Genomic DNA, 25915 nt, shown 5'->3' on the forward strand with positions numbered 1-25915 from the left:
AATGTATGCATTTCCAAAAATACCATAGACTAAAAGGTAAGAAAAACAAACAGGAAAATAGTTGCATAGATGACAATGGAGACTTCTCCTCACTCGATAAATAAAGATGGGCAAAGTGAAGATAAATGACGTTCTTTAGGGTTTCTGGCTGAGCTGGCGCTTGTCCTCTGATGACCATTTTTTGCTTTCCCAGTAAGAGAATTCCAGATTTTTAGCTAATTGGGTTCCTGATCTCAGAACACAGACTGTATTTCCCAGTGGCCCTAGGCAACAAGATAGAAGGAGCCTGAACCTCTAGTACCGTAAAGGAACGAAGCTGCCATAATAGCCCTGGACCACCAACCTACAGAATGTGAGAATGTGTATCATTTATTGTGACACATATCCATCAAGCTATTTCTATTAAAACACACACCACCACCACCCCAAACCCCAAACCCAAACCACCACAAGGGTGGAACCCTTTGGACTTTTTTATTAGTTCTCAGGGAGTGAATGAATTACCCTGACTCGGTGCCTGATAAATCAGGAGAGAAAATGGATTTAGGGAGATTTCTCATAAGGAGTTGAACATTTGGGTCTACAAACAGAGATGTTGGAGACAGTGAGAGGGATTGAGAGTCATCTGCACAGTGCTGACAGTATACGGGACCTATGTTCCATAACAGCGGTAAGACCAGTGACTATTTCCACAGTAAGAGGGTACTGAGAAAGAGTAGAGAGGCCGGACTTAACTTTGGGAGACCTTTTGGCTAGGGAGGAGGAGAAAGAAAAGAGGCTGGAGAAAATGCAGTCATAGGGAGAAAAACAGGGTAACTTACAGTTAAGGCCACGAGAGGAGAAGATGGATTGTCAGTGGTCAAATCCTTCAAAGAGACAAGAATTAAAAATGAAGGGCATGGCATTTGGCCATGAGGGCATGACCAAATTTTGGGAGGTGAAAACATGGCCAGATTTCAGAGGATTCAGGTGGGACTAGGTGGCGAAAAGGTGACCGACACATGTACCCATGTGTCATGGGTACTAGCTACGTAAGCAGTAAGTTAGAGAAAGCAAGGGTTGACCCTGAGAAGGAATATATCTTCCAAGAACTCGCGGTAAATTGGGCTCAATTAACCGTTGCTGGCAGAGGCCTCTTCCACATTGTGCATTTCAGAGAAAAGCCGCAGACTGAGATGCCAGCCTCCTGCACCAGGCTCCTGCCTACTGAGCCCGCCCCTAAGGATAAGCTCCGGAGACCATCTTTCCACCAATAGGACTGAGGCCTGCCTTGTCTAATTGGAACTGCTGAGCTACATTTCATTTGCATCTTTAGTAACCAATCAGAGCAGACCCATAATGACCAATCAGGATGCGTAATTCTGACCAATCAGAACAGTGATATTTGGACCAATCAAACTGTGCAAATTTGGGATTCTCATTTGCATAAAGATGGACCAATCAGAGACTAGGGCGGGACTTTATAAATAGCAGTCTCCCGGTCCAGGAAAAACAGCCGCTTTTGGTTTCCCTGGAGTCTGCGTCTCCCAGGTTTGCGAATTGATTACCTGCATAGGCTCTCCTTGACTGCACTGCATATTGGGGGGTTTCTGGTGGTGGTATTACATTGGTGGCAGTGAACTTTTGTTGAAACAAATCTTAGTAAACTGGAAGAATGAGGGCTTCAGAGTCACAAGGGCTTGGTTTAGGCTAGAGTTTGGATTGTCTATTATCTGTGTGACCTTGATGTCTCTGGGTCTGTTTTTCATGTGCAAAATGAAGGATTTCCTATTTTACAGCACCTCGTGGGGGTCAAAGGAGAGGGTGTGTGTGGAGTCGAGCACCATCTTAACATTCAGTAATGGCACCTTCCCTGTTTTGCATTCTCTCCTAGAAAGGCATTGTGATGTAATTATTTCTGGATAGTGAAAAAATAAACAATTTAATATTGATAGTCAAAATATATCATTACATACATTTTGTGAAATTTCTCCCCAATTTGAAGCATCATCTTTAAAATTTTTTGCCCTTCTTTATTGATTTTAGAGAGAGGAAGGGAGAGGGAGAGAGAGAGAAACTTCAGTGAGAGAGAACACCGATTGGCTCCCCACTGGGGATCGGGCCCACAACTGGGCATGTACCCCCGACCAGGAATCAAACCTACAACCTTTTGTTGTGTGGGTCCACGCTCAACCACTGAGCCACACTGGCCAGGTGAAGCATCATCTTTAAAAAAAATTAAAATAGCCCATCTGTTTTCCAAGCCATGGCACAGTGAGGAAATGAGTTTCATTGGAGCCAGGAAGGTACCATCAGCAGATGATAACCTCTTACACTTACTTACACTTTACATTTTGTGAAGTTGTTCTATAGTTGTGATTGTATTTGAGTCTGATGATGTGAGGTGAGGTAGATGTTAGGATCTTTATTTTGCAACTGAAAAATTTAAAAACATTTAGAAAAAGAAGGGATGATCTCCAGAAGCCAGAAGGGTCACTTAACAGTTCATGCTCAACAAACCTCATTTTCTTTTTAAAAATAGAATTGCTAGATCAGGAAGTGCTGTCAGTAAGGTTCATTTCGATGTTAGCAGGACATCTGATAAAGTCTCCCATCAAGTCTTTGTGGACAAGATGGGGAAATGTAAGTTGAGTGAGAGAAGTTGGTGGCACCCCAAGTTAGACAATCAGCAGTGGCCCTGGAATGTTGAAGGAAGAGAAGCGGACAGAGGGCTTCACTCTAGCACCTGTCCTAGTACATTTTTTACTGATAACTGTGATAAAGTTAAAGACGTCACGGTCATCAGATGTGTAGTTGTCAATGCTGGGAATGATACTACTGTAGATAGTAAAATTCATGTTGAAAAGGAGGTGAAACAATGGACACAAATATAATAGGCAAACAAGCAAAACTTGGTTCTCTGTTAAAAAAAAAAAAAAATAGCACCCTGGCCGGTTTGTCTCAGTGGTTAGAGCGTCGGCCCGCTGACCAATGAGTCACGGGCTCGATTCTGGACAAGGGCACAGACCTTGGTTGCTGTTCGTCCCTGGCCCTGGTCAGATTGTGTGGGAGGAAACCAGTTGATGTGGCTCTATCACATCGATGTTTCTCTCTGTCTCTCTCTCCCTCCCTCCCTCCCACTCTATCTGATGATAAATAAAAAGTATCCTCAGGTGAGAAATAAAAAAAAGCAATCAAGTATGGGAGGGAGGAGATGGTGTCAAGCAGCCTGTGTGCTATGGACTCTTCTCTTGGCGCACAGCAGCAGGACCAGTCGATAGAACTGGGGTGTTCAACCTGGGGAAGAGGATACCAGCTCTGGCAAGAGGTGGAACAGTTTTCACAAAAAGGAAGCTGGTTTTGCAGCACATGGCTGTAGAGGAGAGAATTAGGACCCAGGGAAGGTAGTTATGTACAGGGAAGTAGATTTGGATTCAACTCCAGACAATTTCTAACAATTTGAACTGTTCAACAGTGAGTGGGGCTGTTTGTTTCTTCGAGGCTATGATTTCCTTGTTCGTGAAAGTAGATGATATACTAGATATTAAAGATATTTTGGAAAGGATTGTGTAAAGGTGGGAATCTGGACAGAGTAATAGTCATAAGGATAATGAACTTATTTTATTCTCACAACAACCCTGACAGGTAAATAGTATTTCCATTTTGCTGATGAAGAAACTGAGAGGTTAAGTGATTTGCCCAAGGTCACCTGGAAGGTACATCCTAAGTCTTCCCTTGCAACCCATATTATTCTCTCCCTTTTATTCCAACCCTAAAGTTTTAAGATGGAAACAATCTCTGGGGCCCTAGACAGTTTGTTTTCAGGCTCCTCAATTTGCTCACATGGAAACGGGCACATTGATTTCCTCTCTGTCCTTATCCTTTAGGAAGGTTGATAGCATAAGGGAGGTGATGCACTAAGTTATTTATTTATTTATTTATTTTTTATCCTCGCCTAAGGACATCTTTCCATTTTTTGTTCAGATAGAGTGGGAGGGAAAGAGAGGAAGAGAGAGAGAGAGAGAGAGAAACATCGATGTGAAAGGGACACATCGAGTGGCTGCCACCCACATGACCAACCAGGGCTGGGGACAAACCGCAACCAAGGTACACACCCTTAGGGGGAACCGAACCTGGATCTCTCTGGACCGCAGGCTGACGCTCTAACCGCTGAGCCAAACCAGCCAGGGCGTGATGCACTAAGTTATTTAAAACTCTCCCTACTCCACCAAACAACCTTACATATATAGAGTATATTTTTCCATGAATTAACCTCATATTTTGAATAGGTAATATATGCTCATGGTAAAGAGTTCAAATTATACCAAACAATGAACAGTGAAGAGCCAACTTTCCTCTCCCATCTCTTCCCCAGCCGCCTACCCAGTTTCCTTCCTAGGAGAGAAACAATGCTAACAGTTCCTTGTGTTTGTATACATATACAAGCAAGAGCTTGTGTGTGTGTGTGTGTGTGTGTGTGTATTGCCTCAAATAGTAGCATTTTTTTTTTAATTTATTAAAATTTTTTTTTCCCTTGCCCTCGCCGGTTTGGCTCAGCGGTTAGAGCATCAGCCTGCGGTCTGGAGAGACCGGGGTTCGGTTCCCGCTAAGGGCATGTACCTCGGTTGCAGTTTGTCCCCGGCCCTGGTTGGTCATGTGGGTGGCAGCCACTCGATGTGTCCCTTTCACATCGATGTTTCCCTCTCTCTCTCTTTCTCTCTCTCCCTCCCACTCTGTCTGTACAAAAAATGGAAAAATGTCCTCGGATGAGGATTAAAAAAAAAATAAATTTTTTTTTCCCTTTATTGATTTTAGAGAAAGAGGAAGTGAGAGGGAGAGAGAGACAGAAACATCAATGAGAGAGAACATCGATTGGCTGCCTCCTGCATGCCCCCCACTGGGGACCTGGCCCACAATCTGCGCATGTGTCCTGACTGGGAATCGAACTGGTAACCTCTTGGTGCATGGGTCGATGCTCAACCACTGAGCCACACCAGATGAACAATAATAGCATGTTTTACACACCGGTCTACCACTTACTTTTACACTTGTTACTACAATAGGTTGAATTATGTGAAATTACCATTTTGACCTACAAAATATATGGGAAATCCTTCAATATTAGCACATAAGGACCTGCTTCAGTGTTTTGTTTTGTTCTTAATAAAGTGTAACATACAGAGGGCTTCACAAATCCTAACCGTACCCTTCCCTGTAGGATCAGCACCCAGATCAATAATTAGAATATTACCAGCACCCAGAGAGGGTTTCTGGGGCCCCTCCCACTCACTACCCCATTCTGATTTCTGTATAAATGGAGTCATCCAATTTTTACACTCTTACGTGTGCAACATTTTTTTTTTATTGGTTGAACAATAGTCCATTTTTGAAAGTCCCTTACTTAGCTCAATTGGTGGAGCCCACCTCATGGACGTTAAGTCTTTTGTTATTACAAGCTTTGGGAGCAATGAACAACCTTATAAATATAATGTATTTTTTCAATGTTTTATGATGGGAAATTTCTAATACATATAAAGGAAATGGAATAAATGGACATTCCGTGTAGAAAACCATCAACATTCTGCCATTCTTGTTAAGTGTAGTTTTAGAGAACTAACTGTAGGGCTGAAAAAATCAAGACTTTCCCTCCCACCTTCTCAACTCTTTTAGCTGGGCTAATAATTGAATAAACGGAGACAGATTAACAGTGGAAAATAAGAATTTTAATACACGCGCAGGGGGAATTCACATACTCATGAAATGACATTGTTTCATGCGAGGCAACGTTGGGTGTAAATGACATTTTCAGACGAAGGAGAAAATGGGAATGGAGTCGGAGCTGTCAGAAGTGAGGGTGGGCGGTTTATAGGTACTTGAGGAAGAGCGGAGCACAGGGCTGGTAAATCTCTGCCGGCCCACCCAGAAGCAGCGAGACAGGGGCAATCTGGTAAGTACCCCTTGACCCCTTCTCAGCACCATACTCAATTCACATTAGGCTTCTAAGGCAACATCCTAAGCTTCCCTTCCCAGAGTAGGTCTTTCCCCCTGGATCTGTTAGGCAGAAAAGGGGGGAGGATCAAAGTTTCTGAGTCTTTTCTTAATTACCAGCCTAAACATCAATATTCCAAAGGGCAGCTTCAGGGAGGCAAACCTGGTCCCCTTCGGTACTTTCCAAAAACATACCTTTTGAGAAGGCTAACCCTGCAGACCGTGTAATCTCAGCTGTGGGACCACGAGGGTTACCTAACCTCGCTTAATGGGGCTAATAACTCCTACCGCAGAGTTGCGGGGAGAAGGGACCTCACAGCGCTTCCCCGGCCGTAGGTGCGGCTTTGCTGAGGGGCCCCTGGGAAGACGCAGGTGGGGGGAGGCGCTTGGACGACTGCCAGCCCTCTCTGGTCTTTCACAGAATAGTGTCTTGGGAAAGATTTCATTGGACGAAAAGGGTTACAATGCTTTAAAAGAAAAAAAAAAAAAAGTAAGGACAACAGTTTGAAACCACCCATAAAATAAATATAAAAGACTTAGCAAAGTGCTTGCAGGCTATGATTATCACGCTGCTTTGCCCGGAGGTCCTTTTGGTCTTTTCAAATCACCTTTTCGGTTGTTAAAATCACTTTCCAGCCAAGGACACTTTTTTTTTTTTTAAATGGAAAAAAAAAATTTTTTTTCCCGAGCTTTCGTGGGATATAATTGAAATATAACATTGTGTAAGTTTAAGCTGGGCAACGTGTTGATGTGATACACGGACGCTGTTTAATTAGAGCAAGAACGCGCCGGCGAGAATCGGGTGACAGCGGGCGGGGCGCGGGTCCCAGGGAAGGTTTGCGTTGCACAAGCCGCTGTCTTGAGTTAGCGTCAGCCAGATCCGTCTTCCTCCACCCTTCTGGAAAACCGTGAGTTCCTGTCGCTTACCCCGAGCCTCTGCTTCATTGGTTCTGGTTTCCCAATAAATCATAAGATTCTAGTCCCTGTCGGCGGTGTTTGTCATGAACTCAAGTTATTGGAAAGGCGACTAACTTTTCATGGGTGTCCCAAAGCCAGGGGGTGCTAGGGTGCTCGATCCCCTCCCCCGCCTCTGCCGGGACCGCCCAGCCCGGGGATGTCCTCCCTGGGTGGGAAGTAAAGGGTCAAAGGGGCCCTCCCCGCCCCCCGCCCCCCACTCTCCGCACTTGCCCGCCAATCGCCTCCAGCGGAGATGGGGGAGCCCGAGTGCGGCTGCTCGCCCCGGGAAAGGGCTCTCCTCCCAGCGCTGAGCACTGGGTCCTGGCAGACGCCCCAAGATTGTTGTGAGCGCTGTAATCTGAACCAGCTGTGTCCAGACTGAGGCCCCATTTGCATTGTTTAACATACTTAGAAAATGAAGTGTTCATTTTTAACATTCCTCCTCCAATTGGTTTAATGCTGAATTACTGAAGAGGGCTAAGCAAAACCAGGTGCTTTCACTGTGGGCTCTCCAGCGGCTCGGAGGACCCAGGCTCTCCCCTCGTCCTCTCCACGACTCGCTGTCCCCCCGGAATAAAATATCAGCGAGTCCCACGGGCCCGGAAGAGGCCGAAGTCAGGAACTGCGCCGAGGGTCCCGCACTGCGACCTCCTTTTCTTCCCCCCGTTGCTCCTCCGGCCCCCGCATCTTGGACATGCCAGGATTTAAAAGGTAGGTTCTCCCCTCTGGACTTTTTCCTCCAGGGTCTGGAAACCGTCCTGAAAACCTGATGGGTGGAAAATGGCTATGGACTGATTCAGGCGGTGTCAGGATATTGGAAAAGGCATTAGCTAGTGATGCAATGATATTGTTAATTATAAAAAGCTGTGCCTCTGTAATTTTCATCTTGAAGCCTTCTTTTGGGAGTGGGTATTTTATCACACAGTTTCAGAGTCAGCATCCGGCAGAGGTCTGCACAAACCTCAGCGCTTCATTCCTCTTATCCGAAAGGGCAGCAAATCAGTGTGCCGTTTTTCCAAACATTTATGTATATTTTAAATCCGGGAGACCAATTACTGGTTCACTAGCAATTATTTTGCTGCATTGGCTGTTGGACAAGCAAACGGGCAGGCTGCACATCCCCGGGGTTGATCTGCCCTGTATGTGGGATTCTGGAAGGGCATGCGACCCAGAAGGCTCAAGCCAATGAAAAGTGGGGACTGCAGACAGAACTACATGTAAGCAGAAGTTTTGCTTTTCTTTAAGAAAATTGCAATACCAATCAAGGAATCCTTCAACTCGGAAGACCTTTATCTAGATTATATCTGCACAGTCTTTACTGAACAAACTCTTGAAAATGTAGCTGCTTTAGACAGAGTGTGTGTGTGTGTGTGTGTGTGTGCGTGCTGAAAATGAATCCCACAGGCCCTGGGATTGCATTGGCCTCTTGTCACAGTTTAGGATGGTGCACAAAGTGGGTGGACCCACCTGTTTTCCAAAGTTCCAGGGACCAGTTATGAGCATGAGAGTTTTCCCTGGTATTCCTATAGTTAGTTTATTTTTGTAGTTTTCTAGAGTTTTTCGTGACAAGGTGCAACTGTTTGTGACCTGTGAGAGCTGCAAGCTTGGGTATTATTTCATTTTTGGGAAAACCTCCTCAGTTAGCCTGGAGCTTACCTGGCCCCCAGGACCCAGCTGTGGCTCTTTCTGGAGGCTGGGCTTGGGGCTGGACCTCTCCGAGGGGACCTGTCTCCCGGACCGCGCTCAGCCAAAGGGAATGGGGGAGTCGGGAGTAGGGGGAGAAATGAGGTTAGCATGCCTTTTCCACTAGCTCTTGAAGTTCACTGCAGTCAGGCAACCTGTTCTGTCTCCAACATAAACGAGACAGGGTTTTATAACCAACCAAAAGGAAACTTCATGTGAAGAAACAGGAAAACATTGAAATTCATAATATACAGCCTGGAAAATAAATTTGTTATTGTTCTTTCATTCCTTCCAGATATAAATCTGGCTGTCGCAAATATCAAAAAGCCCTGGGATTTGGCTTTGCACTTTATAAGGTCGGAGCTGTCTCCAGCATTCTAGAACCTGGCTCATGCAGGCACTTAGATGAAAGGAAAACTTGTGGATGCTCAGGGTCTTTATTCTTTGGATTGGAGACTAGGTGAAGAATTTGGGCTTGCATCTTCTAGCACCACACCAGGTTTCTGTTCCCTCTGGATGCCACCCAAATTCTGGGGCCCTCCAGGTACCCAAAGCTGTTGATTCTGATGAGCCTTGTGTCATGGATTGAGTGAGTTTTGTAATCTATTGAACTCTCTTTTCATGAAGGGTGGGATTGTAAAGTTGAGGTGTATTTGACAGGAATGGGCCACTGAATCCATCCAGGTCCCAGCTCTCACTACTCTACTGAAGAAGCTTTCAAGATCACCTCCTCCAGGAAGCCTTCCCTGACCTTCCTTTACCTAACTCCCAGCCTGGCTCTCATGGCACTCAATGGGTATTTCCGCTTATCCTAACCAAAGTGTGTAGACATTATTGACTCATGAGGCTCCCCAGCTTGCTCTCCAGGGCAGCGATTGGGTCCTGGTTTTGTAGCTCTCCTGTCTAGGGTTTACACCTGCAAACAGTAGTCAGTAGTCGCTCAAACAAATCCCTGTTGAACTGAATAATAATAGCACCAAAGAAAGCTCCACATTTGCATAGATTTGTTTTTCCATCTTAGCCCCCTTACCCCCCAATTTTTATTAATTTATTTTTGTTACAGCTGTTTCTCCTTTTTGCCCCCTAGACACCCTCCTCCTCATTCCGTCCCCTCCCACCCCCACAACATTGTTGTCTATGTCCATTGGTTACGCATACATGTGTATAAGTTCTTTGGTTCATCTCATCCATCTCCCCCGCCCCCCTCCTCTGAGGTTTGTCAGTCTGAACCATACTCCTTTCTATGTCTCTGGGTCTATTTCGTTCATCAGCCCACCTTATTCATTATATTCCACAAATAAGTGAGATCATGTGGTATTTGTCTTTCTCTGATTGGCTTATTTCGCTTAGCATAATACTCTCCAGGTCCCTCCCTGTCGCCTCAAAGGATAAGAGATCTTTCTTTCTTACAGCAGCATAGTGTTCCATTGTGTAAATGTACCACAGCTTTTTTATCCACTCATCTACTGATGGACACTTGGGTTGTTTCCAGATCTTAGCAATTGTAAACAGTGCTGCTATGAACATAGGGTGCATATATTCTTAAGCATGCATTTCAGTGGTGGTAAGTACATTCACATTATTATGCAACCGACCTCCAGAACTCTTTTCATTCATCTTGCAAAACTGAAACTATGAGTGTTAAACAACACCCCTTTCCCTTTCCTCCAGCCCCTGGCAACCACCGTTCTAATTCTGTCTCTGATTTTGAATGCTATTGGCACCTCATATAAGTGGAATCGTATAGCATTTGTCTTTTTGTGACTGGCTTATTTCACTTAGCATGATGTCTCTAAGGTTCATCCAGTTTGTAACGTACATCAGAATTTCATTCCTTTTTGAGGCTGAGTAATATTTCATTGTCTGTAGATACCACATTTGTCTATCCATTCATCCATCGATGAATGAAAGGTTCTCCCACCTTCTGGCTATGGTGAATAACGCTGTTATGAATAAGGGCATACAAGTGTCTCTTTGAGACCCTGTTTTCCATTCTTTTGGGTACATTCCCAGAAGTGGAATTGCTGGATCATATGGTAATTCTATTTTTAATTTTTAAAGAAACTGCCAATCTGTTTTCCACAGTGGCTGCCCCATTTTATATTCCCACCAACAGTGCTCAAGGGTTCCAATTTCTCCACATCCTCACCAACCCTTGTCTGCTTTTTTTTTAATTATAGCTCTCCTGGTGGGTGTGAGGTGGTATAGATATCATATTTTTAAAGCATATTGGCAACTACGGTTTTACTGGAAAGAAGCTTGTGTTGCTGAAGGGTAGGAATGTGAGGCTTGGAGAGGTTTGGTGGCTTGTGAATGGCAGAGCTGGCCTGACCCTCTGTTTCTTGGCTCCCCCTAAATTTTCTGGCTGCTTCTCCTGTTGCCCAGGTCCTCTGGTCCTCCCTCGGGGCCAGCGTGAAGCACACTCTGGGACTGGGTGACTTTCCTGTGACACCTTTCTTCTGTGGAACCCAGGAGCTTCGCATCTGTACCCCCCTTTCTCCCCGTTTTCCTTGCTCCGTTACCAGTTCAGAGTGAAGACGTTGGGAGCTCAGGCCAGTCTTCCTGTGTAAGGAGTGAGATGAGGGCAATGGCCCATGCGTTGTTAATATCACAGCAGTGAGCTGTAGATTTGTTCTCTGAAGTAGCAAAACCCTTTATTTAAAGAATGCTGTCTAATGCATTATTCCAACACATGAAACCAGTAGAAGAGGCTGGTGCTGTATGGGACGGTTGGGGTATCTGGGGTCCCTCATATAAGCACAAGGCGATGTCACCATTGTAAGTGCCCAGCAACACGAGGCCCGTGTTTACCCTTAGACCTGGATCCTGGAAGTGTCTTGGGCATTTACACTGGCTTTTTGCCCTTACAGGATACTCACTGTCACCATTCTGGCTTTCTGTCTTCCAAGTCCTGGGAATGCACAGGTAAGGTTTTTATTTCTTTCATTATCTAGGCATGTGGTAAAAATCAGGTCATCCGGCCATGTATTTTAGAATCCTAGGATTTGGGCCTGGGGGGGCTTTACGGTTCACCGAAAGTGAGTTCTTCCTCCCACAGAGACTAAAGCTGGGGTTCCAAAAAGTTGAGACTTGACCCAGGTGATGTAGTTCACATGCGGCAGGGCTTGGACCTCCGTGCCCTGACTCCTAACCCAATGTTCTTATAATCGGATCATACGCCCTCATTTGTGACCTTCTTGGGGAGGGGGGTGTCTTGACTGATCTTAAATGTTAAGTCAAATATGCTCGAGTGCTTCTGGGCAGGAGTGCCCCTGTGTGCCCGCGCTTGGCATTAGTCGGTGAGCCGGGGCTGGAACCCAGCTCTTCTGGTTTCCTGAGCCTTATGGCACAGCCTCCTGGCCCATCTGCTCAGTTTCTTTGGCCCCAAGGCTCTAAGACACCTGAACCTATTCCCAGGAATGCAGGCTAAATCCATCGTCTCCCAAGCCAGCCCACAGCTCAGGGAAGCCAAACTCCTGGGGTTGCTATTGCATGGCGGGCCCGGGTCTTCCCAGAAGGCCCACTGACTGTTGACCTCCCTGATGATTTTCTAAATGCATAAAGTTGTGTCTCAAGCTGTATGTGAAGCCTACAACCCTCGGGGACTGTTGGAGATCGATTTCTGAAAGTGTCTTTGGAATCGTCTTGCGAGGTTGAAATGGAGGAGTTTCCCCAATTCTCCTTTCCTTGGAGAACTGACTGCATCACTGTGTAGCTCTGATTTCATGCACAGACCTCAGGATCAGGCGGAGGATTTCACAGGGTACAGAGAATTCATACTGGGTGCTGAGAGGGGAGGTTAGCAACACCCAAAGGGAGTGAGTGGTTGTCCCAGAAAGGAACGAACACGGCGCACCTCATCGGGGGACCGGCTGTGAGGATGAGTGAGTTTCATGACTAGCATGCAACCCCCAGGAACCAGCTGCTAAAAATGGGGGTTTTGCAGCAACAGAGCAAGAGCTTAAAAAGTAATGCTAAGGCCCTGGCTGGTGTGGCTCAGTGGTTGAGCGTCATCCTGTGCACCAAAAGGTTGCCAGTTTGATTCCCAGTCAGGGCACATGCCCAGGTTGTGGATTTGATCCCCGGTCAAGGTGCATACAGGAGGTAACAGAATGATGTCCTCCCCCGCCCCCTTCCTCTCTCTCTCTCAAACAAACAAAAAAAAAGAAGACATTTTAAGAAAAGTAATGCTAAGCGTAAAATGATTGTATGGCCCTGGCCAGTTTGGCTCAGCTGTTAGAGCATCGGCCCCGAAGAGTCGCAGGTTCTATTCCAGTCAAGGGCTCGTACCTCAGTTTTGGTTCGGTCCCCAGCCCTGGTCGGGATCATGTGGGAGGCAACCAATCTGTGTGTCTCTCTCACATCGATGTTTCTCTCTCTCCCCCGCTCTATCTGAAGATAAATGGGAAAATATCCTCAGGTGAGGATTAAAAAAAAATAATTGTATGCAAATCCACAAAAGTGGGGGTGGGGCAATAGGAGTTAGAACACAGGTGTTGGTGTTCTGGATATATGGATGCTCTTCTTTCCTCGATTTCCCGATTCCTGGAATGCCGGTGTAGTGCTTTTAGAGCTGAACACACAGAAGCGAGTCAATGACCTTGCCCTTCCCCCTTCCAGCAGCAGCAGTGCACGAACGGCTTTGACCTGGACCGCCAGTCCGGACAGTGCATAGGTAAGAGGCGCGAAGATCCCCCGGGGGCGGCGCTCAGTGACAGCCCGATGGCGGGGCTGTTTCTTTCTCAGCCGTTGTTCCATATTGTCATATCTGTCTGAGTCTCGCCCATGGAAGAAACAGTGCCACAGAATGGTTGAAGTCGGTGCCACCCTGTCATCCAACACCTTCTGTGTGCCTGTCACTGTTAGCCCTGGGGTGGGGTGCCAGCATGAGTAAGACTAGATCCCTGCTCCCAAGGAGCTGTCCGTCTGTCTGAGTTTCCCAGGGCTGTCCGTCTGTCTGAGTTTCCCAGGGCTGCCATAACAAATTACCACCGACTTTGTGGCTTAAATAACAGGAATTTATTATCTCACTGGTCTGGAGGTCAGGAGTTCGTCAGAGGTCTCCCAGGCTATTGTCGAAGTACCAACAAGGCTTTGTTCCTTTGCAGAGACCGTAGGGGAGAATCCTGTCCTTGCTCATGCGTATTGTGGGTAGGGTTGTTTCTTTTTTTTAAATTGCGACATAATTGACTTATTACATTTTGTAAGTGTAAAGTGTCCAATTTATTGATTTGATATATATTGCAATATGACTGCCACCCTAGCATTTGCTAACACCTGCCTCACAGAACATAATTTCCACTTGTTTTTTTGCGGTGAACATTTAAGATCGACTCTCAGCACTTTTCAAGTGTGTGAGACAGCACGGTTAACTCGGATCGCAGTGCTGTGCCCTGGGTCCCAGAGCTTGGTCACCTGGTAACTGGGAGCTCGTGCTCTTCGACCAGCCTCCCTGTTTCCTCCAGCCCCTGGCAGCCACTGTTCTACGCACTATTTTTATAAGTTTGGCCTTTTTAGATTTCACATACAAGTAAGATTATACAGTATTTGTCTTTCTCTGTCTGACTTATCTCAGCATGACGTCTCCAAGATCTACCCATGGTGTTCAAATGGCAGGATTTCCTTTTTTCTTGTAACTGAATTATAATATTCCAGTATGTGTGCGCATGTGCATGTGTGCGCGTGCATGTGTGTGCATGTGCTTGTGTGTGCATGCTCATGTGCATATGTACATGCACATGCATGTGTGCGTGTGCATGTGTGTGCATTGCGTGTGTGCATGCGCACATGTGTGCGTGTGCGTATGTGTACGTGCAGGTGCATATGTGCATGTGCGTGCATGTGCATGCGCGTGCTTGTGTGTGTGCATGTGCATGCACGTGCGTGCATATGCATGTGCATGTGTGCATGTGCACATGTGCATGTGCGTGTGTGCATGCGCACACATGTGCATGTGTTATATCTTCTTTATCCATTCATCTACAGAGGGACACTTAGGTTGTTTCCATATCTTGGCTGTTGTGAATAGTGCTGCCATGAACATGGGAGTGTAGGTATCTCTTGGGGGTCCTGTTTTCATTTCCTTTGGATATGTACCCAGGAGTGGAATTGCTGGGTCATATGGTAGTTCTATTTTTAATTTTTATTTATTTTATTTTTTTTTATCCTCACCCGAGGACATTTTTCCATTTTTTGTTCAGATAGAGCGGGAGGGAGAGAGAGGAAGAGAGAGAGAGAAACATCGATGTGAAGGGACACATCGAGTGGCTGCCACCCGCACGACCGACCAGGGCCGGGGACAAACTGCAACCGAGATACATGCCCTTAGCGGGAACCGAACCCGGGTCTCTCTGTACCGCAGGCCGACGCTCCAACCTCTGAGCCAAACCGGCCAGGGCTCTATTTTTAATTTTTGAGGAACTTCCGTGCTGCTTTCTGTAGTGGCTGCACCAAACTGCACCCCAACAGATTTAGTTTCTTTCAGCGATAGGACTGAGGCACCTTCTTTTTCTGCCTGTTAGCTGAGGACCTCTTCGGTTTTGAGAAGGAGGCCTCCCTCATGCCTGGCTCATGGCCCCTCCTCCGTCTGCAAAGCCAGCCCTGTGCTGAGTGCTGCCAAGCTCCGAGTCTCCTCTTTTCCCATTGTCACATCTCCAATCAACCTTTCTGCCTCTTCCTCCACTTGTAAGGACTCCCATGATTACAGTGCCTGCCCCAGGCAAGCACCCGTCTCCAGGCCAGCTGATCAGCAACGTCATCGCCATCTGCTACCTCCCTCCCCTTTGTCAGGTAGCCTAATGTAACCACAGGATTAGGACAGACCTGTTGGGGCTGTGCTCCTAGCACATGAGCTAGTGGGACAGGTACACCTGGATGGAATAAAGTCATCACCAAGTTGAGGTGGACCCTGCAAAAGGAGGAGAGTGTGATGCCTTATTTATGTCTGGGCTCAATAAAAAACGCCATCATGGAGGGTACATTTGGATTGGATCTGTCTATCTATCATCTATCTATCTATCTATCTATCTATCTATCTATCTATCTATCTATCTATCTATCTATCTATCATCTAGAGGTATCCAATTCACTATATATATCCAATTATATTATGAGATTATATGTGAGAAGAATGAGTGGGATCCTGAGAAATGGCATTGCAGACGGAAGGAACAGCATAAGCGAAGACCGGGGTGGAAGGGACATTCAGACTGTAGGATAGCTGCCGTGGCTGGAGCACAGGGTAAATGAAGAAAATGAGGCAGCCCCGCTTGTCCCCATCTCAGGTATATACTTAGCTTTTAAATTATACGTGATTTCGGCCAAATCATGCATCTTCCCTGAGCTCACATCAGCTCAGAGGACCAGAGGTAGTGGTGAGGAGTAAAGCCCTGCTGTGGGTCCCAGGCTTCACTTTGACTTGACGTGAGGGGGATGAGGATGACCCTGTGGACACAGAGAGGGGCGGCAGCTATCCTTCCTGGCCCACCAGCTTGATGGACAATTTCAGGCTTACAGCTGCTGAACGGGTCATTCAGAGCCTCAACGTCTCTCTTTCCCAAGGTGGGAGTTAGTCTGAGTTTCTCAGGTGAGGTGGCTGGGCAAGCTGGCAGGACTCAGACATCTCTCCCCCAGCCTCCTGTCCCACACGGAGCAGCCCCCGAGGCTGGCGAGGGGCCCAGTGTGTGGGAGCAGGTCGGCTGCTCATGCTGAAGCCCCAGGTCAGGCTTCCACGGCCCCGCCCAGCAAGGCAGGGTTTCTAGAGCACCTACCTCCCCTTCCCAGCTTAACAAGCAGAGCACCAGCCTGGCCGAAAATGGGCCTGTTTGCTGGCACAGTGTGAGCTGACTTGCAAGTAAGGCTCCACTTTCTTAACAAATAACTAGCTCTCAGCCATGCCTTGTCTTGCTCAAAGCAAGGGACTCTTTCTCCCCTGTCCAGCCGGTATTTGGAGTAGACATGGGAACGATGCTGAGGTCTACCCCAGTGTTCCCGCGTGTCCTGTGGGCACACAAGAGTATCTGAGGTGTTACACCCCAGTGCACACTATTTTAACAGTTATATGTTTATTTTTACTATCTCATTTATGCTAATTGATGCTGTTTTTCATTTGTTGTAGTCATGTAAAATTTTTAAAAATGCATTTACTTGAGTTTCAAATGTGGGTTCATTTTTTTTAAAAAGTATTAAACACACGATAATACAGGTTTTTGTGGATAAGGCCAAGACTGTGGTGGTGGTGGTGGTGGTGGTGGTATTTGATGGCCAATGTTAGTGACACAGGTCAGTTTGTCTCAACACGACTGACCTTTGGGAGCACCTGCTGGCAATTACCAGGCACTGTCGGGAGCAGATGCTGGTAGTGTTTGGGGTCCTTCGTGGCTCTCTCAGTACGGAGCTCTGCTTAAATAAGCCCCACGCACAGTGTGGCCGGGAGGCCACTGACGCTCGTTCTTCCTGTGGCCTTCCAGATGTCGACGAATGCCGGACCATCCCTGAGGCCTGCCGAGGAGACATGATGTGTGTTAACCAAAACGGCGGGTATCTCTGCATCCCCCGAACAAACCCAGTGTATCGAGGGCCCTACTTGAACCCCTTCCCGAACTCCTACTCAGGTCCACACCCAGCAGCGGCCTCACCCCCACTACAACCAGCTGCAATGTACCCCTCGATTTCGAGGCCCCTCATCTGCCGCTTTGGATTCCAGATGGATGAAGGCAACCAGTGTGTGGGTGAGTAGCCCAGCATCCTGAACTTCCTGTCCATTGTGCCTGCTGAAGGCACGTCCTGGTCCACAGGACCACCCCGATGGGTTGTGAGCGGCCCTTCCGTGCACCGGTGAAACAATGACTTCCTTTCTACATAGCATTTTCACTCTTAGCAGCCTGTGTCTCTGGTACCCTCCCACCTAAGGAATATTGTAGTTTGCTGTCACTGACAGTTCTCCAGAAAGCCGGTTTGTTTTTTCTTTATTTTCATCGATCTATGTATCATCTATCTATCTATCTATCTATCTATCCATCCATCCATCATCTGTCCCTCCATCCATCCATCTTTCGATCTTATCTATGTATCCTCTATCTATTTAAAGACCAAGCTCATATTTTCTCTATTCAGTAACAAATGGAGCTGCTCAAACTTAGTAAGTGAATCCCAGAATGAGATCTAGAAAGGACCAGTGCTTTCTTTTCATCATCCCTCCCCCTGGATGAAATGTATCCTCCTGAAACGAAAGAAGCCAAGACCAACTGCTCTGGGAAGGAAGTCGGTTCCTTGAGTGGGGACCAATGCCCTCTGGCCAAAAGGAATCTCACTGATGGGAGCGCATAGCACAACTAGGTCTCCGGGACGAAGGCCATGGGGTCCCTGAGGCGCTGGCGAGTGGTGTGATGTGTGCCCTCGTGATGGTGTTCTGTGGGCCAGTGTGACCTTGGTGGAGGGCTACCTGGAATCCTCCCGGGTCCCTTGGCTGTGGTCAGACCAAAACCTTTATAACTATCTCCAGCTTTGGGAGATGGTCTGGAGTGATGGTGACCCCAAAGTTCTTTGATCGTGTACCTCATCTACAAAATTTTTTGTACCTAGACCCCCATTATATGTATATTTACAAATTACTTACATATCCTGTTATACTAATACGGTTTGTGGAGTATAAAGCATATGTAAGAAATAGAAAAGTTTAAAGCATGTGATAAAGATAGATGTGAATTAAAGTTCTAATATTTGCTTCCTTTACCCCCAAAGTTTAGGAGAACATCTGTCTACTTAGTGAGATTTTTGTTGGTCCCATTTGAGGGCTCTGGCGAGTTGCACTGTAACCAACTGTTAGAGGCTGTGCAGTTACCTTGTTATGTCTTTTATATATTCATGCAAATGAGTGCATTTATATTTTAATATTTTAATTGATTTTTAGAGAGAGAGGAAGGGAGAGAGAGAGAGAAACATCCATGTGAGAAACATCGATCAGCTGCCTCCTGCACGCCCCCTACTGGGGATCGAGCCCGGAAACCCAGGCATGTGCCCTACTGGGAATCAAACCGGGACCGGTCAGTCCATGGGAGGAGATTCAATCCACTGAGCCACACCAGGCAGGCGAGTGCATTTATATTTTAATACAAGCAAATAACATGCAAACAAGTGTACTTCAGAGCCACAAGGGAAATTTGGATACACCTGAACCCAAACTTCTCTGATCTCAGGAAGGGGGTATGGAGGGAAAAGGGGGAAGAATGGGGACTTGGTTGATGGCCACTTTGAATGTCGATGACTGTGCAAAGGGAAGAGTGTGGGACCAGTCAAGCCATAGCCTGACGTTTTGGTGGAGAAGATAGGAACACACTTCCTTATAACAAGCAGCTGAACAATAGCTGTTGTAACTGGAAGGGACTTGACAGCATTTATTTTGGCGTCTTCATCTTCCAGAGCACGGATGGGGAACTGCAGAGGTAGGACGGGTGTCCGCTGCCCTGACAGCCAGTCTGCAGTCTCTTGTCTCCATCACACGGCCGCTTGCATCTGTAGGGAGACGTGACCTCAAAGTGAATGCAGAGAAAGCGAGGTTGGAGTGGGGGCGCAGCTCTTCCAGGATGTCCCGTGCACCTCTTGAAGTGGGGACGGGAGTCTAATGACAGTTGGGGCACCCCAGGTTTCAGGGGGCTGCTCCACCTGAGGTCTTGGGCAGTCTCCCAGGCCCCTTCTGTGGAGCAGCTGGGAAGCACCCCAGGGCTCTCCGAAGCGTCGCCCTGTCTCCCACAGACCTCTTCCAGGACCCCAGTGCCCTTGAGGACATGGCTGGGAAACCTAATCATTTCCTGGTCCCTAGGATGGCAGGCGGTTTTACGGCTCTAAACCTGTCACACGGGAGATGTGGAGCCTTCATAATGGCCCTTTTGTAAGAAAAATACAATCTAGGAACCCTAGTGAGGACTGGCACTGGGCCCGTCCGTTTCCAGAAAGTTCAGCATTATGCATTCATAAGTCTGGAGTTCTGTCTAACTTCCCTTCACTCCACCCCACCGTTTCCTGATTTACAGAGGGTCCTCTGGGCTTTGAAAGAAGTGGCCTCCTGGGGTGGGGGCCGGGGAGGGGCCAGGGAGGGGAGTCTCTCTTTCCAACACTGTCCCCTTCAGGAAATGGGATGAGCGAGGTGGGCCTGGGAACAAGCAACTGAGGAGCAAGGCACAAAGGCAGCAGGAGAGGGGAGAACCTGAGAGGGGACATGGCTGTCACTGGCCAGAGAAAGAATGTCATGTTTCCCAGAACACAGGTCTGAGCCTATGGAGGAAGGAAGGACTGAGCCGCGCATAATCGGGGCGAACTGGGGAAGATTCCGGAAGCTTCGGTGACCTCAAAGAGGAGGACTGCATCTCCACAGGGGTCTCCTCCTCCAACTCAGATAAAATCACAAACCACAGCAGCAGTGGAAATAATAGCAAACCCCCGCAGAGGGCGGCACCCCAGCATCCTCCTGGGAATGAACACATTTCATCCTACCACAATCCCAGGGGGTGGGACTATTCTTACTCCTGGTGTGTGATGACGACCCAAAGCACAGAGAGGTTAAGAAACCATGGAAGGTCACACAGGATAAGGGGCCAAGCAGGCGTTTGAACCCGTTCGGGCTCTAAATGAGGAGGCGGAGGTTCATCGAGGTACAGGTTTGTTCAGAGCCTCCCAGGGAGTCGGTACTGGGGCCAAAATGAAAAACTGGGGCCTTCTCTTCCTTTTTTTTTTTTTTTGTAATTAACATTTGTGTTCTGTAAAATTGTGAATCTAGACAGAAGCGAGAGAACACAGTGAACACTTGCCTACTTATCACCCAGCTTCAGCGATTGTCAGTATAGGCCCCGTCTCATTTCTTTTTACCCTCCTCGCGTGGGTTCGTTTAAAGCGAATTCCAGGCATCATGCAATTTCAGCCTTAAATACTTCAAAATGTATCTCTCAGAGATACGGTTTCTTTTTAAAAAAATAGCCACGCTCGGCCGTGTGGCTCAGTGGTTGAGCGTTGACCCATGCACCACGGGGTCACCGGTTCGATTCCCGGTCAGGGCACATGCCCAGGTTGTGGGCCCGATCCCCAGTGGGGGGTATGTAGGAGGCCAGTCGATGTTCTCTCTCATCGATGTTTCAATCTCTCCATCTCTCTTCCTCTCTCTCTCAAATCAATGAAGAAAAAATATTTTAAAAAATAGCCACAATACTGTCATCAAAATCAACAATAATTCCGTTTCCTTATTAAGTATCTAGCTAGTGTTCAAATGTCTTTTTTCTGTTGGTTGGTTTGAGTCACAGCCAAACAAGGTCTACAGATGACATTTGGTTGACAACTCTCTTAACTCCTCCTTAATCTTTTGTGTTGCCTTGGCCACCTGTCTGTTGAGGAGGCTGAGCTGTTCGTCCTGTAGAATTTCCCAAATTTGGGGTTAGCGGATCGCATTCTTTTAGATCCAGAGACTTGATCCAATTCGGGTTTAGTTTTTTTGGCAAACTGCTTCCCAGGTAAGTGCCCTTGTTCTTTGGTTGCTTCCATGCTCCAGTTTCTTCTCCTAAGTCTGTGGAAGTCTAGACAAGAGTTCAGAGAAGCAAATGGCCCTGGCCAGTTTGGCTCAGCGGTTAGAGCATCGGCCTGCGGTCCGGAGAGACCCGGGTTCGGTTCCCGCTAAGGGCACGTACTTCGGTTGCAGTTTGTCCCCGGCCCTGGTTGGTCGTGCGGGTGGCAGCCACTCGATGTGTCCCTTCACGTCGATGTTTCTCTCTCTGTTCCTCTCTCTCCCTCCCACTCTATCCGTATAAAAAATGGAAAAATGTCCTCGGGTGATGATAAAAATAAATAAATAAATAGAGAAGCAAATGGATATCCCCTTTGACTGTGGCTAACTTTTCCTGAGTTTGGACCCACTTTCAAGGACAGTTTCCTCCCCGTGCCCACATTAGACTGTGCCCTGTTTGTGCCCGCTGGGTGGGACCAGATTCGCACCCTGGGTCTAAGAGTCTCTGAGTTTCATTCTCCACTTCTCTGTTTTGGGTTCTCCTTTGAAGGTGACTAGACCCTGCTCCTTCGGAACGAAGTTTGTTTGAGTCCATAATCCCTAAGATGTAAGTCTGGACCACTCGGGGCACTTGTAGACAGAGGGATAGGAGCCAGGAGAGTTTTGTGTCATTTAGAAAACTGACATCTTGACTTGGGGTTGCTCAGCTCCAGGGCCGCCCCCACAAAGGTGGTGCAATTCCTGGCTAGTTAGAGTGTCTCCCTGGGTTCTGGAGACCAGCTTCTCGGGATAGAGCCAAAATGATGTGGTTAATTAACCGGCAGAGGAAGGGCTGCTGGGAGGAAGCCCTACCCACCTAGAATACAACCGAGACCCAGACAAAAGGCAGCATCACACACAGACAGAGGGTTCCGAGCTGGCCAACAGACATCTGGGACCAGGGCGGGGTGGGGTGAACAGCGCTGGTGCTGAAGGCTCAGGGAGAGGCTGAGGTGGGCGGGGCTGGGGGCACCCTGGATTTGAACCTCCACTCAAGAACCTTTCTGTCACAGCTCGCTAACCCTGTGGGCTTTGATGTGGGTCCCTGATTGCGGACGCCACTTGTTTCTGAGTGTTCATCTCCTTTGGGGCTCCATCTGTCCCCTCTCTGGGTGGACATTCTTAGTTCTGCCTTTGCCAATCAACTCGGCAGTGGCACATTTAGGGACTCGACCAGTAACTCAGGTGCATGACGTGTTTTGCAGCTTAGAAAGCAGCCATTTACTAGAGCTTTGCTACACTGGGGAGGGTGGGGATTCCGGCCTTTGGGATAAAGCACTATCTTTATCTCCTGGCCTGGGGTTTTCTCATTGATCAAAGTGCCCATGTGGTTGGAGAGGAACACATGTGGATCCTTTCGGAAGATGGATGGTCTGAGCCTTTCTCTTGAGTTATTTTTCCTGAAAGCAGCCAGTATTTATTCAACCAGCATATACAGAGAACCTCGTTGGTGCCTGGCTCTGGCCTAGGCACTGAGGGGCACAGCCACAGGGCTCTCTCTAGAGCTTACCACCAAGGAAGGGGGGGATTAGACATAAAGCAAGCAGTGGAAATACTAGGTGACCTCGGATCGGTTCTTGAGCAGGTGGGGTGCCCTAGAGTAGAGAGGGCTGGAACTTAGGAGTCAGACAGGCCTTGCTTTTCACCTTGGTTAGGCCACTTCCAAGCTGTGAGACCTCAGTCTCAGTTTTCTCATCTGGACAATGGGTACAACAATGCCTACGTGTAAAAATGCCTTGTCCATGGTCTGCACGGAGTATCACGCAGTAAATACTGTGGGGGAAAGATTCGGGGAGGAGGCAGCGAGCGTCTGGAAATGGTAACCCATGGAGATGAAAGACTCATAGAGTCTGAAAATGTACTGGAGGCCTCGTTGTTTAAAACCTTTAAAATGACCTAAAACTGAGCTTGGTATACACCCAGCTTGCAGGGCTTTGCCCAGTTCAGCCCTTGACAGAGACATCAGTCAGCTTCTGCTTCGAAATACCAGCAAATTGAAGTTGTGAGATAAAATCATGGGAAGTAGTTCTCAGCAGGTAAGACTTAGGAACACTTAGAAGCCTCCCTCAGCCGCCGCCACAGACTCCTGGAGGCTTCTCTTCCGATTTTTTACAGGCTTGGGCTGTAACTTGAAACCAAGTCCTCGGGTGAGACCAGAAGGAACATGCAGGAAGCGGTGGCTGCTGGGAACTTTAGCTGCTGAGGGTGTGGGACCAGGCAGGTCTGGGGAGGACGTGGGACCCAGGACTGAGGTGGGGGCTCCGCAGTTGGGTCTTCTCGGGTGTCCTTTGAACTGGGCCTGACCGAGCTTATTCAAGTGCAGCCTCACTACTCAGGTGGTCCCGTTGCTTCAGGTCTTTCCTAGTCCTTGGCTGGGATGGAGAGCAAGCAGAGCAGTCTCTCTGAATCTCGTTTTTTCCATCTGTAAATAGGGCTCACAGTAGCGACTTCCACAGAATATTTGTGAGAATTAAATGAGATAACGCATGAAACTGTCCAGGATGAGCATGTGAAATAGAGACAGACTCATAGAGAGCAGAAAGGCAGCTCTAGTGGGGGAGGGGGGTGTTGAGGAGGGTGGAGGGATTGAGCAAAAATAAAGAAAGAGAGAGAACTCATGGCCATGGACAGTGTGGTGATTGGGGGGGGGGAGTGGAGGTGGAGGAGGGCATAGAGGGGATAAATGGTGATGGAAAAAAGTAAGTTAAATAAATTAAAATAAATAAATAAAATAAATTGTCCAGCATGGAGGTTGGCTCGCGTGTGGTTAGGGTTAATAATAGTTATTACAATTTTGTTTTCATCATTTCAGATCTCATCATCCCATTATGAGTTCTGTTGCAAGCTCTCAGTCTTGTTATTCTGTTATTGTTGTTTTTTTTCCCTCGGGGGATTAGATTTAATAGCACATGCCTCAGAAAGTTGAGGGTGAAATTCTTGTCACTTTTCAGCATTAGGGGTTGGGAGGATTTATACTTCCAAGGAGATCTCAGCAGAGAGGGGACTCTAGGGATCATCCAAGGCGGCTCTTCTGGGCCGTTCATGTGCCCATGAGTCACCTGGGAGACGCAGATTCTGACTCAGCAGATCTGGGGCAGGGCCTGACTTCCCCGTTCTCACATGCTCCCTGGTGAGGTTATGCTGCTGGTCCACTTTAAGCTGTCCGTTCTTAGATAGGACTATATTAAAGGAAGGTGGAAACTTTATTTTTATTTATTTTTAAATTAATTATTTTTATTCCTCACCACTCTATCTATTTATCATCAGATAGAGTGGGAGGGAGGGGGAGAGAGAGAGACAGAGAGAAGCATCGATGTGACAGAGCCACATTGACTGGCTGACTCCTTGTCGCATGACCCGACCAGGGTCGAGGATGAACTGCAAACTGACGTACGTGCCCTTGACCAGAATTGAACCTGAGACTCACTGGTCTGAGGGCTGACGCTCTAACTGCTGAGCCAAACCGGCCAGGTCGGAAACTTTATTTTTTTATTTTTTTATCCTCACCTGAAGACATTTTCCCATTTTTTGTTCAGATAGAGTGGGAAGGAGAGAGAGGAAGAGAGAGAGAGAGAGAAACATCGACGTGAAAGGGACACATCGAGTGGCTGCCACCCACACGACCCAACCAGGGCCGGGGACAAACCACAACCAAGGCACATGCCCTTAGCGGGAACCGAACCCGGGTCTCTCTGCACCGCAGGCCGACTCTCTAACCACTGAGCCAAACCGGCCAGGGCTGGAAACTTTATTTTTTAAATGTAATTCCCATATTGTTTGACTTGGTTAAAAAATGTATTTTGTTTAAAAAAAAAAAATCTAAGAGAAAAAAATGTAAAGCCTAAGTTGAAGCAGCATGCCGGAGTGGTAAAGGGACTGGGAGGACATCAGTAGGAACAGGGCTTTGATCCCAGATCTGCTATTTATTAGCTGTGTGACATTAAAAAAAGTCACTTGGCCTGTCTGGTCTATATTTTATTATTTGCAGAAAGAAGGGATAGTAGGAAATTCGGGGTCTTAATCTAGGGTCTGAGGATAGAATGTAGAGGATTTATTTTCATGTTTTGCTCCCCACTATCTTCTAATGAAATTTAGTGTTACCTTCAGTGGTACGGGCAGTAAGCTATAGGACTCTTAGCAGTACCCGGGACAGTATTAACAAGAGAAACACAGGTGTCTGTACATCACATTACGGCTGTAGCGGTTCTTCTGAAATATTTTGAAGATTTGATGTTTTGAAATATTATTTTGAAATATACTTCTCACTTATCACTTCAAAATTGTAGCAGATATTAGACCTGCCGCCAAATGTTGTTTAATGCACCGATGAAGAAGCATATATATTCCTGTATCATAGATTTGTTTCTTAAATATTTTGATAACTGTCTTTTAATAGAATTGTTTTCTTTTGTAATCCTATGGATGTAAAGTTATGTAGTTAGAAGCATTTTCTGAGAAGGGTCCCCGGCTTCATCAGTCTGAAAACGGGCTCATAGCGTGCACACAGAAGGCTTACATTCCCTGGACCAGACGCTGTCTCAGGTCGCCTCCAACTCAAGAATGTTCTCCTAGTCTACACCTCCCCAATCTCTAGGGAGGTCAACACTTGTGTCCAGACAGTCTGGATTTTCTGTGAACGCATTGTCATCTGGGTTGTTCAGTGATGTGTTCTTTCTCTACTTGAGTTTCAACCAGCCCACGTGCTCAGCGGCACCCTCTGCCAAGACTGAGTCAGTTCTTCGTTGGCAAGGTAGCCCCTCCCACCCACAGCTGGAGCCGCTT

General features: G+C 47.2%; 1 protein-coding gene across 1 annotated transcript in view; it reads left to right on the plus strand.

Moving 5' to 3' along the window:
- The first annotated feature begins 7270 nt into the window (after positions 1–7270).
- FBLN5 (fibulin 5) overlaps positions 7271–25915 on the plus strand; it is a 77025-nt gene continuing 58380 nt past the window's right edge. The window contains exons 1-4 of the mRNA XM_036270029.1: positions 7271–7635; positions 11478–11532; positions 13228–13282; positions 17076–17336. Coding sequence (XP_036125922.1) covers positions 7619–7635; positions 11478–11532; positions 13228–13282; positions 17076–17336 — 388 coding nt within the window. The 5' untranslated portion in view covers positions 7271–7618. The remainder of the gene's footprint in view (positions 7636–11477; positions 11533–13227; positions 13283–17075; positions 17337–25915) is intronic.

The sequence above is a fragment of the Molossus molossus genome, unplaced genomic scaffold (assembly GCF_014108415.1).
Source record: "Molossus molossus isolate mMolMol1 unplaced genomic scaffold, mMolMol1.p scaffold_m16_p_1, whole genome shotgun sequence".
In the NCBI taxonomy this organism is placed as follows: Eukaryota; Metazoa; Chordata; class Mammalia; order Chiroptera; family Molossidae; genus Molossus; species Molossus molossus.